This window comes from Babylonia areolata, chromosome 13, assembly GCF_041734735.1.
Source record: "Babylonia areolata isolate BAREFJ2019XMU chromosome 13, ASM4173473v1, whole genome shotgun sequence".
Taxonomy (NCBI): Eukaryota; Metazoa; Mollusca; class Gastropoda; order Neogastropoda; family Buccinidae; genus Babylonia; species Babylonia areolata.
This window is the reverse complement of record NC_134888.1, coordinates 21,942,099-21,958,702: the sequence shown is the minus strand read 5'-3', so window position 1 is coordinate 21,958,702 and position 16,604 is coordinate 21,942,099. Positions and strand designations below refer to the sequence as shown.

Genomic DNA, 16,604 nt, shown 5'->3' with positions numbered 1-16,604 from the left:
TATGCAGCAACGGAGCCCTTGATGCAGAAGTGATGCTGCGCATCGCCAAGGCCAGCTCCGCCTTTGGCAGACTCCACTACAGGATGTGGAACAACAAAGGCATCAGGCTCAGCACCAAAATCAAAACCAACAGAGCTGTTGTGCTGACCACCTTGTTGCACTGCTGTGAAACATGGACGACGTATTACCGTCACATTCAACAACTTGAGCAGTTTCACCAGAGAAGCCTACGAAAGATCCTCGGCATAAAGTGGCAAGACAGGGTCTCCAACCTCCAGGTCCTAGAGAGGAGCAGCCTGCCCAGCATCGAAAGCCTGCTGATTCAGTGCCAGCTACACTGGACAGGACACGTTGTCCGCATGACAGACAGCAGGATCCCGAAGATGCTTTTGTATGGCCAGCTGAAGGAAGGCCACCGCGAACTTGGAAGACCCTGCAAGTGCTTCAAGGACACCTTGAAGACAAACCTCAAAGCCTGTGACATGGACATCGCTTCCTGGGAAACTGATGCCCTTGACTGCTCTCGCTGGAGGATGGTGTGCTCTAGTGGCATAGAGACGTTTGAAAACAAGAGAACCTGGCCATTTAGGAGAAGTGTGAGCGAAGGAAGCAGGGCTCAACTTCTGGAGACGTAGTACCTTGCAACACCTGTGGGAAGTGCTGCGCATCCAGAATCGGCCTCTTCTCCCATATGAGGACACACACAGACAGATAAGCCTGCCTGCTACTCATCCGTCGAGTCCGACGGGAGACTGCATCAAGAAACATATACACATGAAATGTTGACCCTTCTGTGAATGGGTTGAGGTTTGCTTGTAGTGCCATTATTTTCGTTCACTTTTCCAAAGGCACCAACTGGCATTATGGCAGCAGCACGTTGCATGTCAGTGTAGCTTACAGCAGTATAGCATTTTCAAGTGTCAGGTCATATATATAACATGCAGTGCAGTCTTTAGAAGCTGGATCTTGCAGTGGAATCTATTTCAAACTTTACACGCACTCAAACAAACCTTCTGTTGTGTCCATCTTTAAATGACAGCTGTGAAAGTAAGCCCACATTCATCACAGGCTTAACATCATGAGCATAAGGACTAACATGGAGACCATTAGTACAGATTAACAACTGCCGAGTTGTCATTGATGTATCATCAACATATCCTGTGTTTTTTTACGCATACCAAGATTCAAACTCTCGACTGTTGGCCGCCGTTCATTCTCTGTCTCTGGACCTTGCATCTGGAATGAACTTCCTCTATCACTTCGTCAAGTCTCTGCACTCAGCTCTTCCAAGTCTGGCCTTAAAACCCACCTCTTCCCAAAATAGCCTCCCTTCCTTGCCTCTTCCTTGTCTTCAGTTTCTCCAGTTTTAGAGTTATGCATGCGTGTGAATGACTGGTGTGAAAGCGCTTTTATTTGTCTATGCATAAGATTCAGTGCTATATAAATACCATTATTATTAGTAGTAGTAGCCTTTCTTCTGTATGTGTGTGAACACAACACTTTCCACTATGTTCCACCTCAATAGCCGAATGGTTAAAGCGGACTTTCAATCTGAGGGTCCCGGGTTCAAATCTCAGTGACGGCGCCTGGTGGGTAAAGGGTGGAGATTTTTCCAATCCCCCAGGTCAACATATGTGCAGACCTGCTAGTGCCTGAACCCCTTTGTGTGTATACGCAAGCAGAAGATCGAATACGCACATTAAAGATCCTGTAATCCATGTCGGCGTTTGGTGGGTAATGGAAACAAGAACATACCCAGCATGCACAACCCCAAAAGCAGAGTATGGCTGCCTACATGGTGGGGTAAAAACGGTCATACACATAAAAGCCTACTCATGTACGATGAGTGAATGTGGGAGTTGCAGCCCACAAACACAGAAGAAGAAGCTCCACCTCATATTTTTTTTTTTGTGGAAAGTGTGTGGACAAGGGAAGAGGAGGAGGACATGGAGTAGAGGCCGTCAAAGAGGAATGGTGAAGGAAGAGCCATTAATATCCAGTCAGGGGAGACACCCCTGATGTGCATGTACAAACACATTCTCTCTTACGTGTGTTCTTTCTCTGACTCTGGACCTTGCAATCGGAATGAACTTCCTCTTTCGCTTCGTTAAGTCTCCACACTCAGCTCTTCCAAGTCTGGCCTTAAAACCCACCTCTTCCCAAAATAGCCTCCATTCCCTGCCTCTTCCTTGTCTTCTTTCTCCAGTTTTAGAGTTATGCATGCCTTTGAATGACTGGTGCAAAAGCGCTTTGATTTGTCTCTGCACAAGATTCAGCACTATATAAATACCAGTATTATTATTATTATTGACCCAGAGCATCTTTATAGGAAGAACATGAAGAAAACAAAAGTTGCAAGTGTTTGAAGAAAAAAGCATGACAAAAGAGATAAAGACAGAGAAAAGATAAAAAGTGAAGGAAACACCAGCTGCCATGGTGAAGTGGTTAGCACTGAGGACTGATTGGGAGTACATGGGTTCGATCCCCCATCATAGCTGAGTTTTTTGGCCTGTGGCCGGCTCCTACCTAAAGGTAAGTGTTTTACAGGCTCAAATAGCAAGACTGGGAGTGAGACAACACTGTTGGTCATCCACTTCATGGATGTACATTTGGGAATGTTGTTCAAATTTTCTGACCAACTCTGCAGGTGTCTTTATCTCTCAGCCTGATTGATGCCAGGACATATTATGAGAGTACAGAGTTGGCAAGAAGTCCCAATAGCAGTATCTTCATCATCCCCATCATCATCAAATTATCTATATAAAGAAAACAAATAATTCTGGGGCACCCAAAAAACCAAAAAAAAAGGAAGCAAGTTTTGCAAGTTTTAGAAGAATATATTTTAATAGTGAAGACAGAAAAAAAATGACCATGACAGAATCTTACTTTTATATTTCAAATTTATTGGCATTCTTCTTTATATTCATACTGTACAGGAGTAAATGAAAGAAAATGTCATCACTGTCATTCCTCAACATACAGCTCTGCATTTTGTTCAGTCAAATCAAAGCTGACTCTCTATTGAATCATTCCATTTTATACACTGATCTATAAATCAGATATCACGTCAGGTTGGCCGTCAGTCGGAATCAGAATTGTCCTCATCAGGATCAGCTTCACAAGGTACAAATGAAGACATCATGGCAGACACGTCAGTATTCTGGAAAAAAAAAAAAAGAAAGAAAAAAGATACGACATGAGTAAAGAAAAGTGATGATGTACTGAATTTTGAAACACTAAAAAAAAAAAGAAAAAAAAAAAGAAAAGAAAAAAAGAGCAGTGACATACACAAAGAGAAAAGAAAGAGAGAGAGAGATATATATATAAAAGATATATATAAATATATATATATATATATATGAGTGAGACAGTGAAAACCACTTTCACCATTTGTATTCTAAGAATAGCAGATACACATGTGCATGCAAACCTCAAACTCACACAAAATGGGACATTCTTCTTGCATAACTGCCCGCCTTCAACTAGTTGAAGATTCTGGCATAAATTCAACACTCTTATTTCTGAATTTTAAGAAGCCACTCCTTGGATTACATGTGTGCGGGCACCTGACAGCTCCCAGGACACATCCATCCCTGGCACTGCCAGAAACCCACAACACTGCTTATTTCTTTTGACTTTAAAATCTATTTTAATTCACGCCAAAGATTTCAACGCTGTGCTTTATCACAAACCGAAATAAATGATGCATGTTTCTTTTGTCAGAATTACAGGGAGACAAAGTGAAAAAACTTATAAGGACTTGAGCATGTGATTTTTTTTTATGTTTTTTTTTTTAAACAAATTCTTAAAAAAAAATAACAACTTAAAAAAAGCGTATGAACCCTACTAGAAGCACCTTTCCTTACCATCTCTGTTTCCATGACAGACTCCTCCACCACCTTGTCATCATCATCGTCACCATCAGCAATGTCCACAGAGGTTCCCGCACCCTCCTCACACACCTGCACACAGGGCGATCCCTCTCCGGAATCATCAGAACCTTCAGAAGACTCCGACACAGATCCACGCACTACCCTGTCCAGCTGACTAGGCTCTGGAACAGACCGGGAGGTGGTGGAGGACGGAGAAATCCGTGGTGGTGAAGACGTGTCCTGTGGTCCGTTTGAAGACGACTGGACAGGTGGGGATGGTTCACGGCTGGCCGAACCTCTGGGGACGGCACTCACCCTGGCACGGCTGCTGTGGAAGGGGACGCTGACAGTCGTCTTGGGGTCAGCGACTGTACTGTCCGGTCTAATCGCACGGTCAGCAGCACTACTTGAGCCCTCGGCAGTGTTGTTGGTGGTGGTGGTGGTGGAGGTGGGGGTAGCAACTCCCAGGCCTGTGCCAGGAGCAGGGATGGTGAGGGGTGTGGCGGGGGACGGGGAGGAAGAGGAGGGGTCGGCAGGTTTGGTGACGGGCGCCAGAAGACAGGGAACGTGCGGGTGGATCAGGTTCTGGCACACGACCATTGCCTCTCGACACGTCGCCGCAACCTGAAACCATTGTAGTCGTGGTCAGTGACATGACACCGCTACCTGTGATAATTGTTGCCATTGTCACTGTCATGATACTGCTACCTGTCATAGTCACAGTCATGACATGCACACATGAGCACACATGCACAAATACACACAAATACATGTGGAAGAAACAGTATTTTGTGTGTATTCAATGTGTAACAAAACTACACTTCCTACTCCCTTACTCATTGTTGATCATGCAATTTCCTTTCTTCCTAAACATGCACACACATACACATCCACAGTGAATGTCCACACACACACACCCACACACATACCCACACCTCCTTTCCCCCAAAGACATACACACGCCCACATCCTCCTCACACCCTCCACACATACACACACTTTACCTTCCCTCCCTTCCCCCTACATACACAACCCCCCCCCCTCACACACACTACCTACACCCCCTCCCCTCCCACCACATACATACAACCACACCTATCTCCTTCCCAGCATGCCCTTCTACCTCACACACACATACCACTCACACCCCCACCAAACACACCTACTTCCCCCAAGACACACACACATTCACACTCACCCACTACACAAACCTACAACTTCCACCCCTGCCCCTCACACACACATTCACACGCCCACATGTCCTTTCCCCCTCTCCCACAAACACACGCTCCTACACTACACAAACCCACACCTCTCATCCCCTCCTCCCGACACTCCTGGCTGTTCTCACTGTCAGTTGTGTCCTGAGACTGGTGGCTTGCACTGATAAATCTCCCAACTTTCAAAACACACTACTGACGGGCACAATAGCCGAGTGGTTAAAGCGTTGGACTGTCAATCTGAGGGTCCCGGGTTCGAATCACGGTGACGGCGCCTGGTGGGTAAAGGGTGGAGATTTTTACGATCTCCCAGGTCAACATATGTGCAGACCTGCTAGTGCCTGAACCCCCTTCGTGTGTATATGCAAGCAGAAGATCAAATACGCACGTTAAAGATCCTGTAATCCATGTCAGCGTTTGGTGGGTTATGGAAACAAGAACATACCCAGCATGCACACTCCCGAAAATGGAGTATGGCTGCCTACATGGCGGGGTAAAAACAGTCATATGCGTAAAAGCCCACTCATGTGCATACGAGTGAACGCAGAAGAAGAAGAAGAACACACTACACACACCACCACCCACATACCCCCCTCCTTTCACACCCACCAACACGCCTATGGCTGTTTCTACCTCCATCTGTATCTCCCATGCCCCCCTCCTTCCACACACTCACCAACACACCTATGGCTGTTCTTATCTACCACCTGTATGTCCTGAGCCCCCCTCTTAAAGAGGCTGATGGCATGCAGTGACAAATCTCCCAACTTTCAAACACATGACACACACACACCCACACCCCCTTTACTCCTTCTCTCTCACAGACACACACACACACACCGCCATGGCTGTTCTCACCATCAGCTGAGTGTCTTGAGCGCCACCCTGAAAGTGACTGATAACTTTCAACTTTCAAACACACTATACACACACACACACCGCCATGGCTGTTCTCACCATCAGCTGAGTGTCTTGAGCGCCACCCTGAAAGTGACTGATAACTTTCAACTTTCAAACACTACACACACACACACACACACACACACACATGCTCACACCCCCCATACATACACCGACGGCTATTTCTCACCATTAGCTGTGTCCTGAGCACTGCCGTGAAAGAGACTAATAGTGTGCTTTGATAACTTTCAACTTTCAAACACACTACACACACACGCTCACCCCCCCCCCCACCCCCCCCCTACATACACTGACGGCTATTTCTCACCATTAGCTGTGTGTCCTGAGTACCGCCCTGAAAGAGACTGATAGCATGCTTTGATAACTTCAAACACACTACACACACACGCACATGCTCACCCCCCCCCCCCCCCCCCCCCCCATACATACACAGACGGCTATTTCTCACCATTAGCTGTGACCTGAGCACTACCGTGAAAGAGACTAATAGTGTGCTTTGATAACTTTCAAACACACTACACACTCACGCTCAACCCCCCCCCCCCCCCCCCCCCCCCAACATTCACTGACGGCTATTTCTCACCATTAGCTGTGTGTCCTGAGTACCACCGTGAAAGAGACTAATAGTGTGCTTTGATAACTTTCAAACACACTACACACACATGCTCACCACCCCACCCCCCCACCCCCACATACGCTGACGGTTATTTCTCACCATTAGCTGTGTGTCCTGAGTACCGCCCTGAAAGAGACTGATAGCATGTTTTGATAACTTCAAACACACTACACACACACACACACACACACATGCTCACACCCCCCATACATACACTGACGGCTATTTCTCACCATTAGCTGTGTCCTGAGCACTGCCGTGAAAGAGACTAATAGTGTGCTTTGATAACTTTCAAACACACTACACACACACACACATGCTCACCCCCTACGCCCCCCACCCCCACCCCCACATACACTGACGGCTATTTCTCACCATTAGCTGTGTGTCCTGAGTACCGCCCTGAAAGAGACTGATAGCATGTTTTGATAACTTCAAACACACTGCACACACACACGCACACGCACACGCTCTTTTTTTTTTTTTTTTTTTTTTTTTTTTAACACTAATATTCACGTGCATTCCCTTTCCTTTATACACTACTTTACTCCTTTCCGTCTAAAAACACTTATAGTGAATAGACGTTAAAGTGAAGAAAACACACACGCTCAAACATCCCACACATACACTGACGGCTATTTCTCACCATGAGCTGTGTGTCCTGAGAGCCCCGCTGGAAAAGGGTGATGGCGTGTTGCAGGATCAGGGGGTGAGGTCTCGGCTCACTGACCGCTGCCTTCAGCGCCTCGTAAAGTGCCTGGCGACAGCGTGGCACATTGTAGGGGGGCGGGGCACCTTGCTGCATCTCCCTCGCCACACTGCACACTCTGGTTGTCAGGGCCTGCCGCAATGATTCATACACGTTTTTCATCACAAAAATTAAATCATCATTTATTTTTATTATTTGTTTGTAAATTTCTTCATTTGCAGTTTACGGACAAGTTAACTGATATCAATGATAAAATGTTCACCCTGCCGCACCATTCATACACATTTTTCATTACAAAATTTAAAATATTTTTTTATTCATTTGATTATTTGTTTGTAATATTTCTTCATTTGCTGTTTACGAACAAGTTATCTGATATTAATGATGATATGTTTCATCAGCCATCACATCACATTGGAACTGAAGTGCAACATGTGAACACACTATAAACTTTCAGCTCGTTGATGCTCTTTTGTCTTTGCTTATATTTACAATTCATGTGTAGTGTTGAACGTTATCAGTATCAGTATCAGTAGCTCAAGGAGGCGTCATGCGTTCGGTCAAATCCATATATGCTACACCACATCTGCCAAGCAGATGCCTGACCAGCAGCGTAACCCAACGCGCTTAGTCAGGCCCCAAGAAAAAAAAATATATACAAAAAAATAATAATAATAATAATAAAATAAAATAAAATAAATAAATAAATAAAATAACGAAAAATAAATCAAATCAAATAAAAAAATTAAAAAAAACAATAGATAAATACATAAAAATACTACTACATTTATCTGCACATTTATCATCTTTTTTCTTTCTTTTTCTTTTTTTTTTTTAAATATTATCATTATTAGTGTTGAACAATTAAAGATTATTTAAAGCCATTTCAACAAATAACTTAGAAAGAACTCAAACTGAGATCAAAATTGTGAGAAAATGACTGACCGAAAACGTATTTTCATCCATGAATATGGCGACGGTGGTGAAGACCTGTCTCAGCACTGACAACACAATCAGAAAAAACAGAACAGTTAGCACACACACAGCCCTAACAATGGCCACACCATCATTGAATTCTAAAACTCACATTACATAGAAAAACAAAATAACCTTATTTGACGTAACGTTTCAGTTTTATGTCCACTAACTTCAACAGATACACTCCATTTATTGCCTTTCCACTTGTGTGATCCACAGAAAAAAAATTTTAAGCAAACAAAACCGGCTTACAACTAGCAAAATTCACTTCAATCTATTTGATGACATTGGCAATGTTTACATACAAGCAACAACAGAATAATGGTGTTGAAAATAATAAAATGATTTTATAAAAACAATATATAATACTTTATTACCAATTTAAACCTACACATATTCATCTTCAGGGTTTATGTCCAAGTGCACAATGCAAATGCATACAAGGAGATGAAGGTCTAATGTCCAAGTGAAAAGTGCAAATGCGTACAAGAAGATCTACTGTCCAAGTATACACTGCAAATGTGTGATCTAAAAAGGTCTAATGTTCAAGTGTGTACAGCAGACACGTACAAGAAGAAGGTCTTATGTCCAAGTAAACACTGCAAATGCGTAAAAGGAGGATGTCTCATGTCCAAGTGTACATTGCAAATGTGTCAAAGAACAAGGTCTAATGTCCAAGTGTTCACTGCAAATGTGTCAAAGAACAAGGTATAATGTTCAAGTGTACACAGCAAATGCATAAAAGGTCTAATGCCCAAGTGTACACTGCAAATGTGTAAAAGGTCTAATGTCCAAGTGTACACTGCAAATGCACAAATGGAGAAGAAGGTCTACACTGCAGACAATTAAAAAAAGAAGTTTAATGTTCAAATGTACACTGCAAACGAGTAAACGGAGGAGGTCTGTCTAATGTCCAAGTGTACACCATAAATGCACAAATGGAGATGGTCCATGGTCCAAGCATACACTGCAAACATGTATAAGAAGGAGGTCTAATGTCCAATTGTACACTACAAATGTGTAAAAATATTTTTTTTTAAATAAATTAAAAAAAAAAAAAAAACAGCACAAAATCTAAATCTAGCCCCCCCCCACCCCCACCCCCCACTCCACCCCACCCCTCCACACCCCCATCCAATGTCCAGTCTCGACAACCATCTACCTGAAGATCTAGTCATCAGCCCCATCCACATGTAATATGCGGCTTTGGTTCAAACGTGTGTGTGTGTGCGTGTGCGTGTGCATGTGCGTGTGTGTGTCTGTGTGTGTGTGTGTGTGTGTGTGTGTGTGTTTCTGTGTGTGTGTGTCTGTGTGTGTGTGTGTGTGTGTGTGTGTCTGTGTGTGTGTGCGTGTGCATGCGTGCATGTGTCTGCATGCGTGTGTGTGCAGTGTGTGCATGTGTGAGTATGCACAAGTTTGTATATTGATATGCACTTGTATGTATCTTAATTTCTACTGTATTTGTGTTTGTGTATGATTTTCAATTTATGTTCGTAACTTGTTATATACTATACTATCCCCCCCAAATATTCCTTGTGACCCCGGTACACTTGGTAATAAAGACATATTCTATTCTATTCTAACCTTTCAGAGCAGCACAGACGAGATCTTCAGAGTCTGGCAGGAAGACATAGGCGTTGGCAGTCAGTTCCTGGTGAACATGCGTCTTCCGCCGCTTCTTCTTTGGTGGGGCCTGCATTGCCATCTTCTGCTCCGATGTGCCCAGCTGATAACATGACAGTTGTGTGTGTGAAATTTTTTTTTTTTTTTTATGTTAACAAGAACACTGTTGATGATGGCTTTCATTTTAGCTTGGAGCGTCCAAGTTTTTTTCTGTTTTTGTGTGTGAAAGATTGCCTAATAAAAGAATGCTGAATAAATCGTATTGCATAAACGACTGCCTAACTAAACAATGTCAACGAAATATTATGTTCAGAATCTGCATTCTCATTTTGTAAAAGACTGCCTAATAAAAGAGAGTGCCCAATAAATTACAATGCATAAAAGATTGCCTAACAAAACGATGTCAAAGAAATATATGTATCCAAAATATGTATTCTCATTTTACGAATCATTATCCACAATCAGATGGGACCCTGTTCAGAGTGTGCAAATTCATTAAAACTGACAATGTTGATATGGGGCACTTTCATGCTGCTGAAGGAATGCAAACCACTATTTTTCATTAAATGATACAAACACTATGATAAACCTTGTTATGATTATGTTGTTTTCTAAAATAATCTATGTCCCAAAGGGAGTCAAAGGTTACCTAATCTTGAACCTTGAGACATGTCATCTGAACTGTTCTGCCTCATCACACTTTCACTACCTTCAGCACTCACTGCATCTCTAAAAATGGAGTGTGGTTGCTTATATGGCAAGGTAAAAACAGTTATGCATGTAAAAGCCCACTTGTACATACAAGTGAATTGTAGTCCATGAACAATGAAGAAGCAGTCTTTGGTTCATATCTCACTGTTTTGTTACTTCTTTTACTTTATTCATTTGATAACTATGAAAAAACACACAAAGTATATCCTATCAAGCAACATTTTAAACAGAGTCTATCTAGATCAGTATTGTTCAATGATTAGGTCTTTTTTCCCCTTCTCTCTCTCTCTTTTCCCCACAAATAAACATACCAAGACATTCCAATTCTACCAATTCAAGCAGTCCCTGCAATGTCAGAGTTCTTGTTCAAAGTCAAGTTTTTTTTCCCGCTTAGAGACTGAAAGTATGTTAAATAATTTCACTCAGGACATTTTAAACATTTTTTACACATCACCCACAAACACTAATGACGCCGTAACATACCTGAACAGGACTTTGTGTCAGATTTTCTCATTGTCTTATTTAGCTGTAACTATGGGAGCATTATGACATGTTCCATACTGTTCTACTTTCTGAACCTATTTTCGTGTTTCTCTTTCAGCAGGTGATACCTGTGGTTACTATAAATTTCATTTCATGCTGATACTGATAGTAGCATTACCATACTTATTTCTTTATTCATTTGTTTTATCACTTCATTTGCTGTATATGAATAAGTTATTTGATATTAATGATAATATGGATCATCAGCTGACAGGCTTTACGCTTGTTGATCTTCTTTCATCTTTGCTTTCATTTAAGCTTAGTGATGTTCTTTTGCCTTTTTTTCGCATAAGGAAATCATGTATACTGTTGAACAATTAAAGATTATCCAAACCATATGTTCCAAACAAAAATACCCTTTAATTCAAACCAACAGACCTGCACAGCCTCGGGCTGCAGAGGAGCGATGTCTGAGAAGATCTCCGTCAACAGGTCAAGGGGGATAACTTCTGTGGAGTTGACCGTGGTGACGGCGGATGGCCCTGCCACCTGCAGCCAGGTGCTGAGCGCCTGGTACACACACTGCCGCACCTTCCTGGGGAACCAGGTGTGTCACACTCTGTGCTTCATCCTACTCTGACACCATTGTGTTGTGTTGTGTTGTGTGGTGTGGTGTGGTGTGGTGTGTTGTGGTGTGGTGTGGTGTGGTGTGGTGCGCTGTGCTGTGTGTTGTGTTGTGTTGTGTTGTGTTGTGCTGTGGTGTGCTGTGCTGTGCTGTGTGTTGTGCTGTGCTGTGCTGTGCTGTGCTGTGTTGTGGTGTGGTGTGGTGTGTTGTGCTGTGCTGTGCTGTGCTGTGCTGTGTTGTGCTGTGCTGTGCAGTGTTGTGCTGTGCTGTGCTGTGCTGTGTTGTGTTGTGTTGTGTTGTGGTGTGCTGTGCTGTGCTGTGTTGTGTTGTGCTGTGCTGTGCAGTGTTGTGCTGTGCTGTGCTGTACTGTGTTGTGTTGTGGTGTGGTGTGGTGTGGTGTGTTGTGTTGTGCTGTGCTGTGTTGTGCTGTGCTGTGCTGTGCAGTGTTGTGCTGTGCTGTGCTGTGCTGTGCTGTGCTGTGCTGTGTTGTGTTGTTTGTAATGTATAACGAGGAAGGTGGCAGAATGGTTAAGATGCTCAGCTGCCAATACAGAGAGTCTATGAGGGTGTGGGTTTGAATCCTTCTCTCACCCTTTCTCCCAAGTTTGACTGGAAAATCAAACCGAGTGTCTAGTCTTTCGGATGAGATGATAAACTGAGGTCCCGTGTGCAGCATGCACTTGGCACACTGAAAAAGAATCCCTGGCAACGAGAGTGTTGTCCTCTGCTAAAATTATGTAAACAGGAATCCACTCTAACAGATACACAAATATATAAGCATGCACTCAAGGCCAGACAAAGCGCGATGGGTTATGCTGCTGTCAGGCGTTTGCTTAGTGGATGTGGTGTAGCATATATAGATTTGTTCAAACGCAGTGACGCCTCCTTGAGAAACTGAAACTAACGCTCTGTACTTTATCCTTTCCAACACTGTTGTGTTATTTGTAATGTATAATGCTCTGTACTTTATATTCTATTACACTGGTGTGTTGTGCTGTGTTGTGTAGTATTGTATTGTAATGTACAACGCTCTGTACTTTATCCTCTCTAACACTGGTGTGTTGTGCTGTATTGTGCTGCGTTGTGTTGCACAGTGTTGTGTAGTATTGTATTGTAATTTATAACGCTCTGTACTTCATCCCCTCTGAAACGACTGTGTTGTGTTGTGTTGTATTGTTGTGTTGTGGTGTTGTACTGTACTGTACCGTACTGTACTGTATTGTATTGTATTTTATCACACTCTGTACTTCATACTCTCCAACACAATTGTGTATTGTATTGTATTGTAGTGTAGTGTAGTGTAGTGTAGTGTAGTGTAGTGTAGTGTAGTATCATGCTCTGCACTCCATCCTCTTTGACACAATTGTGTTATAATGTGTTGAGCTGCACTATGTTGTTTTATTATGTATCACTCTCCGCACCGCATCCTCTCTGACTCAGTTGTAAGTTGTGTCGCACTGCATTATACTGTGCTGTGCTGTGTTGTGTTGTGTTGTGTTGTATCATGCTCTTTACTTCATCGTATCTGACACAACTGTGTTGTGTTGTGTTGCGTTGCTTTGCGTTGCGTTGTGTTGCGTTGTGTTCTGTTGTGTTGTGTGTGTCAAGTGACAGAGAACAGGGTGCACAGAAAGGTAGAAAGGAGATTAAGAAAAAAAAAAATCTCTTTACAGGTGGGTGGCTTAATTCACAATAAATCAAGTGTCAAGCCCATCTCTCTTTTTTTTTTTTCTTTTTTTTTTTAAATGCAATAATGGAGATACCACAGGAGATGTTAGTAACCTTACACAGAACACGGAACAAACATAAAACCCAGACAGGCAGACAGACGGACAGGTATTGTTACCTGAAGGGCAGGAGGGTGGAGGCGGACCTGTGGAGGTGTGTAGACGCAAGACACTGCATGCACAATGACATCAGCATCCGTCCATTAGGCACCAGCAGTCTCTTCCCACTGAAACCACACACACACACACACACACACACAAACAAACGCACAGAGCCCAATTCATAGCTGTAATAAATACATTTACACAGCGCTTTCACATCTCTCAAATCGCTTTACAATAACATGTCAGTCAGACACAGAGCACAACAAGAACGCACATCCACACACACAAACACGTGCATGCGCACACTCAAGGATGCTTGGAAGAAATTAATGAGGATCCATATGGTACGGATACAGGGGATACGGAGTGCCTTCGCGACGGGCGCAATAGCCGAGTGGTTAAAGCGTTGGACTGTCAATCTGAGGGTCCCGGGTTCGAATCACGGTGACGGCGCCTGGTGGGTAAAGGGTGGAGATTTTTACGATCTCCCAGGTCAACATATGTGCTGATCTGCTAGTGCCTGAACCCCCTTCGTGTGTATATGCAAGCAGAAGATCAAATACGCACGTTAAAGATCCTGTAATCGATGTCAGCGTTCGGTGGGTTATGGAAACAAGAACATACCCAGCATGCACACCCCTGAAAACGGAGTATGGCTGCCTACATGGCGGGGTAAAAACGGTCATACACGTAAAAGCCCACTCGTGTGCATACGAGTGAACGCAGAAGAAGAAGAAGAAGGAGTGCCTTCATTATGCAGAAACTGCTTGCAAAGGAATGCTTCTTACATGGAAGTGAGTGAGGGACAGTGACGGACTGAAACAAGCAGAGAACTACAGGTTGGTTTGCACATCATCTTTCCATTACCATTCTGCACAAGCTTGACGTGACTGGGCAACCCATAGTCTTACCCACACACCGACAACCACACACACACACACTGCTTGCCATCACTATTGTGCATTTCATGTCACAGGTGGGGTGGCATGGTGGGGTTGGGGGCTGTGGGATTAGATCAATCCAAAAGACAGGTATGGGGATTTACTGGAAAAGGGGGTAATCTTTAGCATATTAAAAAAAAAACTATAACAAAACAAGAAAAGAACAGAAAAGAGTTTCCTTAAACAATAAATACTTATATATACTTATATACCTACTATTTCTGCACATTATGGCTACTTACAGAACTTGACAAAGCCATAAAGGCAAGCGTCCTAGAATATCTACTAGAATCAGAGAACTGTGAACATTAAAAAAAAACATGACTAGCATACATGTATGTACCCACAACTTATACTAAAACTGATTCAACAACTACAGATATGCTACAAACCGATAACAATGCTGAAATATCAAAGATATCGGTCACATGAACTATGTTGAACAAAACAAAAATGTTCCTGCAAAACTCGGTGTCATAGTTTTACACAAACATCCACACAAGCACGTACATGCACATATAATATATACCCCTATATACCACATACACATATGTGCATATACACTCACTCCCACATACTCACACACACACACTCTCTCTCTCTCTCTCTCTCACACACACACACACACACACACACATACAGACAGATGAGAATTACCAGACAGTCTCTCTCTCTCTCTCTCTCTCTCACACACACACACACACACACATACAGACAGATGAGAATTACCAGACAATGAGGTGGGTGAGGAGAGTGATGACAGAGGAGTACATCAGTGGCAGGTAGGTAAGCAGCAACAGGTGATCTGTGGATCCCCTCTTCACCTGTAACCATCACCTGTCATGTTATCACCACAGTACACACCACCTGTCAGTGTGACATTACTGTACACACCACCTGTCAGTGTGTCCTTACTGTACACACCACCTGTCAGTGTGTCATCATTGTAGACACCCCCTGTCAGTGTGTCATCATTGTACACACCACCTGTCAGTGTGTCATCATTGTACACACCACCTGTCAGTGTGTCATCATTGTACACACCACCTGTCAGTGTGTCATCATTGTACACACCACCTGTCAGTGTGTCATTACTGTACACACCACCTGTCAGTGTGTCATCACTGTACACACCACATGTCAGTGTGTTATTACTGTACACACCACCTGTCAGTGTGTCATTACTGTACACACCACCTGTCAGTGTGTCATTACTGTACACACCACCTGTCAGTGTGTCATTACTGTACACACCACCTGTCAGTGTGTTATTACTGTACACACCACCTGTCAGTGTGTCATTACTGTACACACCACCTGTCTGTGTGTCATCATTGAACATACCACCTGTCCGTGTGTTGTCACTGTACACACCACCTGTCTGTGTGTCATCATTGTACACACCACCTGTCAGTGTGTCATCATTGTAGACACCACCTGTCAGTGTGTCATAACTGTACACACCACCCGTCAGTGTGTCATCACTGCATACACCACCTGTCAGTGTGTCATTACTGTACACACCACCTGTCAGTGTGTCATCACTGTACACACCACCTGTCAGTGTGTCATCATTGTACACACCACCTGTCAGTGTGTCATCACTGTACACACCACCTGTCAGTGTGTCATCACTGTACACACCACGTGTCAGTGTGACATCACTGCTCACACCACCTATCCATGTGTCATCACTGTATACACCACCACCTGTCAGTGTGACATCACTGTAGACACCATGAAACACACCAACACAGAGTCGGAAGGGAGTGGCGGAGGGATGTGTGTGTGTGGAACGGGGATGAGGGGGTGGGGGGGGATGGGTAAGTGCATGTGAACCTGCCCACAGGAGCAATACTTCTTCATCTTTGTCAAGAGGCTGAAATAATGAGGAGAAAGGTTAAAAAATAAAAACTTCTAAAAAAAAAAAAAAAAAATTTTTAAGAATAAAACAGAATGCTTACTCACCTTTGCTCACACACACCCACACAAGGACATCAACACCCAAACAGACACACAGAGACAGGACACCCACACAGATACTAACCCCCACACCCCCCAACCCCCAACCAC

General features: G+C 43.5%; 1 protein-coding gene across 1 annotated transcript in view; it reads right to left on the bottom strand.

The window, feature by feature from the left end:
* Nucleotides 1-2,892: 2,892 nt before the first annotated feature.
* LOC143288877 (proline-, glutamic acid- and leucine-rich protein 1-like) overlaps nucleotides 2,893-16,604 on the bottom strand; it is a 29,094-nt gene continuing 15,382 nt past the window's right edge. Inside the window, exons 10-17 of the mRNA XM_076597534.1 lie at nucleotides 15,261-15,355; nucleotides 13,605-13,712; nucleotides 11,572-11,728; nucleotides 9,901-10,042; nucleotides 8,284-8,339; nucleotides 7,276-7,470; nucleotides 3,867-4,496; nucleotides 2,893-3,160 (exon numbers count right to left, since the gene is read on the bottom strand). Of these exons, the coding sequence (XP_076453649.1) occupies nucleotides 3,080-3,160; nucleotides 3,867-4,496; nucleotides 7,276-7,470; nucleotides 8,284-8,339; nucleotides 9,901-10,042; nucleotides 11,572-11,728; nucleotides 13,605-13,712; nucleotides 15,261-15,355 (1,464 nt within the window). The 3' untranslated portion in view covers nucleotides 2,893-3,079. The remainder of the gene's footprint in view (nucleotides 3,161-3,866; nucleotides 4,497-7,275; nucleotides 7,471-8,283; nucleotides 8,340-9,900; nucleotides 10,043-11,571; nucleotides 11,729-13,604; nucleotides 13,713-15,260; nucleotides 15,356-16,604) is intronic.